The sequence below is a fragment of the Pipra filicauda genome, unplaced genomic scaffold (genome assembly GCF_003945595.2).
Source record: "Pipra filicauda isolate LSUMZ 115617 unplaced genomic scaffold, ASM394559v2 scaffold687_size377397_pilon, whole genome shotgun sequence".
In the NCBI taxonomy this organism is placed as follows: domain Eukaryota; kingdom Metazoa; phylum Chordata; class Aves; order Passeriformes; family Pipridae; genus Pipra; species Pipra filicauda.
In genome coordinates, this window is record NW_024104850.1 from 234,879 (window position 1) to 240,815 (window position 5,937).

The 5,937-nt window shown below is 60.6% G+C and overlaps 1 protein-coding gene across 1 annotated transcript; it reads left to right on the forward strand.

Moving 5' to 3' along the window:
* Positions 1 to 201: 201 nt before the first annotated feature.
* Positions 202 to 5,404, forward strand: LOC113999227 (gastrula zinc finger protein XlCGF49.1-like). Its single transcript, XM_027742514.2, has 2 exons — positions 202 to 369; positions 4,793 to 5,404. Exons 1-2 carry the CDS (start codon positions 202 to 204, stop codon positions 5,306 to 5,308), a joined length of 684 nt encoding a protein of 227 aa, XP_027598315.2. The 3' UTR covers positions 5,309 to 5,404.
* The last annotated feature ends 533 nt before the right edge of the window (positions 5,405 to 5,937 follow it).

The window sequence follows — 5,937 nt, forward strand, 5'->3', positions numbered from 1 at the left end:
ATGAGAAAAAAACTCAAACAAAAAGAAGGAACAATGAGAAAAGAGAGAAAAGATAAAAAAGAGAAGGAAAAATAAAAAAAGGGAATAAATAAAGAAGAAAGAAATAAGAAAGAAAAGAAAAAAGAGAAAATAAAAGAAGACAGAAAAACTAAACCCCAAAAAGTTCTATCCTGGCCCACCGCAGGGACTGCAACTCCCACAATGCACCGCGCAGGTAGGGGCGTGGCGAAGGGCGGGCAGGGGCCGTGGCCGCGCGCTGATTGGCTGCGGGGCGGGTCTGTAAAGGCGGAGGGCGCGCGGAGCGAGCGCCATTTTGGCCTCGTGGTCGGGAGTGAGCAGGACTCGCCTGCGGCCGCTGCGCTTCGCTGGGTGAGTTGGCGGGGGGGGCGGCGAGAGCGGGGTCTGGGGATCCCCTCGGGGGCTGCGGGGAGCGCGGCTGTGGGTGGAAAGGCTGGAGGGCTCGGGAGGGTTTAGCGGGGGGGTTCGGGGGTTCCCGGGGACGTTTTGAGGGGTCCCTGAAAGGACTCGAGGGGGAGACTGAAGGTCCCTGAAAGGTTCTGGGGGGCTCTGATGGGGGTTTTGTTTTCTGAGAAGATTTGGGGTGTCCCAGGTGGGCTTTGGGGTCTCTGGGGAGGTTTGGGGTTCCTGGGAGGCTTTGCGGGGACCTTCGAGGCAGTTTTGGGGTCTCTGGGGGGTTTAAGGTGTCTCAGATGGTTTGGAGGGCCCGTGGGGGGGATTGGGAGTCCCTGAATGGGCTTGGGGAGTCTCAGGTGGGTTTTGTGGGTCACTGAGAGGGTTTAGAGGATGCTGGGGAGGGATGAGGGGTCCTTGAGGAGGTTTCGATGGGTCGAGGGGGGATTTCAGGGGTTTTGAGGGGATTTTAGGGGGTCCCCTAAAGCCCAGCAATGAGGTTCAAGGGGTCCCCCAGCCCCCAGGGGAGGGGTCCTAGGGATGCCCCCCAAAATCTGGGGGGGGAGATGTACCACATCTGGGTAAGGGGATCCCAGTGCCCCCAGTATATCCCAGTGACCTCCCAGTTACCCTCAGTATGGCCCAGTAACCCCCTCAGTGACCAGCCAGTGTGTCCCAGTGACCTCCCACTGTCGCCCAGGATGGCCCACTGATCCTGCAGTGAGCACACAGTAAGCCCCAGTATGGTCCAGTAACCTCCCAGTGTCCCCCCCGTTGTCCTGGTATCCTCCAGTAACTCCCCAGTTCAATGCCAGTGCCCTCCAGTGTGCCCCAGTTCCCCCCCAGACCCTCCCAGTGCCCTCCCAGTGTCCCTCAGTAACCCCCCAGTCCTCCCAGTGCTCTCTGGTTCCCCCCAGTGTGTCCCAGTATCCCCCAGTAATCACCCAGTGCCCCTCAAAGCCCCCCAACTGTCCCCAACGTGTCCCCAGATGCCCTTGGCCTTTCTGTGAGTGTGGTCGGGAGGGGGATGATTTTGGTGTCAGAGGGTCCAGGGGGGGCTCCTGGGGTGAGATGGAAGGTTGGGGACATCAGGGTTGGGGTTTGGGGACAGTGGGGTGGGGTATGGGGACAGTGGAATTAGGGGGAATTATGGCCATGGAGTGGCCCTGGGGACATTGGAGACACGAGGGGGGTCTCAGGGTGTTAAGGGGGGAATTAGGGACACTGAGAAGGTCTTGGGAACCCCAAGGGGGTATCAGGACTCACCTGCTCCTGGTGCTGCCCCTCCTCTTTTCCCATAGACATCATTAACCACCCCAAATGTCTCCCAACCCCCATTTTCCTTTTAATCCCCTCCCCCTACAGATCCCTTTGACCTCCCAAGACGCCTTTTAACTCCCCTAAATGCACCAAAGCACCCCAAACCCCCCAAATTCCTATCCAACCTCCCCCTCAAATCTCCCCCAGCCTCCCCTCAAACCCCTTCCAGCCCCCCCCCAAAGAGGGATCACCCTGGGACAGGAACACAGTGGGCTGTACTGGGGGCACTGGGCTGTACTGGGAGGGCACTGGGGGGGCTCAGGTGTCCCAGGACAAGGTGGCCCAGCTCCAGGAGAGATCTAGGGAGCAGTGAGGAGGTACTGGTCTGTCCTGCTCTGTGCTGGTCTGTCCTGGTTTGTACCCCCAATCCCCAAAGCCCCTCCCCAGCTCCCCCAGGAGCCTCTCGGACCCCAAAGCCCCCCAGACCCCCGCAGGTCCCTGACTTGGTCCTGCTGCCCCTTGAGCATTTGCAGCTGCTGCAGAACCAGGCATTTCATCAGCAAATGTGCAGGTGACCCCAAGCTGGGGGTGTGTTGATGTGCTGGAAGGCAGGAGGGCTCTGCAGAGGGACCTGTGTGAGGAAGAGTGTGTCAGCAGGAGCAGGGAAGTGATTGTTGGGCTGGAGTGAGCGCTGGTGAGGCCACCCCTGGAGTGCTGTGTCCAGCTCTGGGCCCCTGAGTTGAGGAAGGCCCTGGAGGGGCTGGAGCAGGTGCAGAGAAGAGCAGCGAGGCTGGGGAAGGGAGTGGAGCACAAGTGGTGTGAGGAGAGGCTGAGGGAGCTGGGGGTGTTGAGGCTGGAGAAGAGGAGGCTCAGGGGAGACCTGTGTCCATCCCCTGTGTGCCAGGTGAGCTGGGGCTTTGCTGCAGAGCTGCGGGCGCTGATTTGAGCGTCTCCAAGTGCTGAGATGGTGGGCACCCAGGAACACAAACTGTGCCTGGCCACGGAGCCTGCAAGGAGGAGCAGAGACAGCCCTGGCAGTGTGGGGGGCCAGGTTGTCCCTGTGCCTTCCCCTGCAGGCCCTGTCTGTCCCTGCTGGGCCCCTGTCCATCCCCATCAGGTCCCTGCCCGTCCCCCCGGGCTGAGCTCCCCCCAGGAAGTGCCGTGGAGCTGAAGCTGCTGCCATCCCCCCCTGCAGCCGCTGCCCCAGGCAAGGGAGCAGCAAAGGCAGGGCCAGGAGCAGAGGCAGCAGCAGGGGAGCCCTGGGGGGGCCGGGAAGCTCTTGTGTGGGTCAGGAAAGAGGCGCTGGGCACGAGGCCGGGGCTGTGCTGAGCAGGCCCAGCCCTCACATCCCCCCAGCCAACGCCGGCTGCCCGGGGGGCTTGGGAGGGACCCCCAGCCCGTGTGCCCCACACTGAGCTGGCAGAGAGAGAGCCAAGGGACAGGGCCACGGGCAGGGCCCCGGGTGAGGGACAGGCAGGGCCATTGCAGGACCACGGTGAGGGCACAGCCTGTGGCAGCAGAGCTGCCCAGGGCCGGGGGCAGCCGGGGGTGTTGGTACCAGGCAGTGGTGGGGCCGAGCAGAGCACGAGGCCTCTTGCAGAGCCCTGGAGCAGCCTCCCACTTGCCAGCCCTGCCCTGGTGGGGTGACACTGTCCCCTCCCTACAGGACACTCCCTCAGAACTCTTTGGGGGGGCCTTTGGTGTCTTTTGCTGGTTGCTGATTCCTGGTGGGGACCTGAGGGAGTCTCTGCAATCCCATCCATGGGGCACAATCTCCTCTCCAGAGCTTGACTCACTGCAGACTTCACAAGGAAATCTGTGCTGGCAGCCCCAGTATGTCCCGACTTCCCGCACTCCCCCCAGGATATTTGGAATGAGTTCCCTGTTCCCAGGCACCCGTGGGATGGGGAGGTGCTTGTTTTCCTGCTGTTGCTGCTCTGCCCCTGTCCCTGCCCTTCCTGCCGCTGTCGGGTGAGCGGAGCGGCCACGATGGGAAAGGGGCGAGAGAAGCGAAAAGAGCGGGTGGGACCCCCAAAGGGAGCGTGAGGGGCGGTGGGTCACCCCCAAAGGGAGCTGGGGTTTGTGGGCCAATGGAAACAGGGTGGGGAAGGGTAAGGGGAGGGAGGAGAGCAGGAACGGCATTGCTGTGCGGGTGCCTTGGTGTCCCCATGCCTTGATCCTTGGAGAATGGGGGAGGCTGGAGAGAGGGGGGAGCTGTGAGAGCCCCGAGAGCCTGGAGAGGGGGGAGCTCGGGCCCCCTGTGCTGAGCCAGCGGTCGAGGCCGTGCTGTTGGTGCCACATTGCCCCTGGTCAGGCTGAACCCAGAGCCCGCCCACGTGACAGGGGGCCCGATCCGCTCCCTGCTGTCATTGCCCTGGGGCAGCCTCTGGTGTCCCCTGGCCTGTGGGGCTGTTTGGGTGCCTTGGGCACAGCCGTCCCTCACTATTTCTGAGAGGGTTTTTTGCCTGAATCTCGATGGTTTGGGTTTTTCTGAGCTGAATCTTGGTGTTTTGGAGGTTTTTATGGACACAGGATGCCCGGTGAGTTCTAGAGATGGACTTGGGCAGGAGGAACCCCCAAGCCAACGCGCTCAGCCCTTGTTTTCCCCCCATCAGGATTTGTCCTTCCCAAAGCTTGGGCGGATGGAGGAGGAGGCTGCGAGGAAGAGGAAGATGCCTTGGTCCCCCCAGGCAGGTGAGGAGGAAGTCAGTGTCCCTTTGGGCGGGTGTTGTGCTGGCTCTGTCAGCCGAGCATGGCCCCGGCTGCAGGACAACCCCGCTGGCGCCGCCGTCCTGCCGGGGCCGGAGTTGGGGGGATGTCCTTGGCCTTCCCTGTGGGCCGGAGGCCAATCCCCTGCCTGTCCTTCTTGCTTCCTGCCCCAGGCCCCGAGGTGAGGACGGAGAGCCCGGAGGACAAATCCCCCCGTGAGACCCTGGTGGGAGAGGCCGTTTTGAAGGGCTCCCCGGCGCAGGAAGGCAGCGGGGAGGAAAAGGGCCGGAGATCCCCCCGCAGGAGGGGCTCCAAAGCCATCCCAGGGTGCTCTGAGGAGGAAAGAGCCAGCCTGTGCCGGGAAGGTGGCCGGACCTTGAGGGGGAGCTCTGACCTGGTGGTCCCTGAGCAGCCTCCCAGCAGCGAGAAGCCCTTCATGTGCTTGGAATGTGGGAAGAGCTTTGGGAAGAGCTTCAACCTGCTCAGACACCAGCGCATCCACACTGGGGAACGGCCCTATACATGTGGGGAATGTGGGAAGAGCTTCCACCAGAACTCCCACCTGATCCGACACCAGTGCATCCACACTGGGGAACAGCCCTACATGTGTGGGGAATGTGGGAAGAGCTTCAAGGACAGCTCCAACCTCCGCATCCACTGGCGCATCCACACTGGAGAACAGCCCTACAAGTGCTCGGAATGTGGGAAGAGGTTTCAGACCAGCTCACATCTTCTCAGGCATGAGCGGACGCACACGGATGAGAGGCCCTTCCGCTGCACCGACTGTGGGAAGGGCTTTAGTCGGAACTCCCACCTTGTCAGGCACCAGCGCATGCACACCAGGGAGGAACCCTACAAGTGTGGGGAGTGTGGGAAGAGCTTCACCCAGAGCTCTGCCTTGACCAAACACCAACGGACCCACCAGTAAGAGAAGCCCCACCAGTGCCCCGACTGTGGGAAGAGCTTCGGCCGCTGCTTCCACCCCGAATAAAGCCCCTGATGGTGAGGCAACCCCTGGAGTCCAGTGACTGTCAGTCCATCCCTTTTGACCAGAATGGGCCAGTCCCCTTTCCCAGGGGCAGCTTCTTCCAACAGAACCTTTCTTGGGGATGTGTGGAGATTCCTGCCATGACTGGGGACCCCCCAAGGTCACTGCTGGAGGCTGAGAGCAGAGATCTCCCCACGAGCATTGTTCTGGGGAAGTTCCATCCATCTCTAATTAAGAATTCTTGCTTTTGTGCCAGCTTGAGTAGAATTGCTTCAACAATTGCTTTAGTGTAGAGCACTGTCCTATCTTATCCTGTACTCCTGGTAGTTTTAGTGTGTCTATTGTGCAATAAATAATTCTGATGAAGATCTTTTGTCTGATCATTTGTAACCCTAAATAAATTGATTTCTATCAATAGATCTGATTTGCCATCATTAAGACCTGGGGGACCAAAGTGTTGCAGTCACACCTCTGTAATTCCTCTAAACGGAAACTGTTGGAATAACCCAAGGCTGAGATTGGATCCAGCAGCCTCCAGCAACCCACAGAAATAGGAAGCTCAGGGGGAC

Bases quoted from the DNA above. Each gene is read 5' to 3' on its own strand.
- LOC113999227 (XM_027742514.2), top strand. From the start codon at position 202: ATGCACCGCGCAGGTAGGGGCGTGGCGAAGGGCGGGCAGGGGCCGTGG. The intron at 370-4,792 runs GTGAGTTGGCGG...GTCCCTGAGCAG, and splicing joins CGGCCGCTGCGCTTCGCTGG to CCTCCCAGCAGCGAGAAGCC.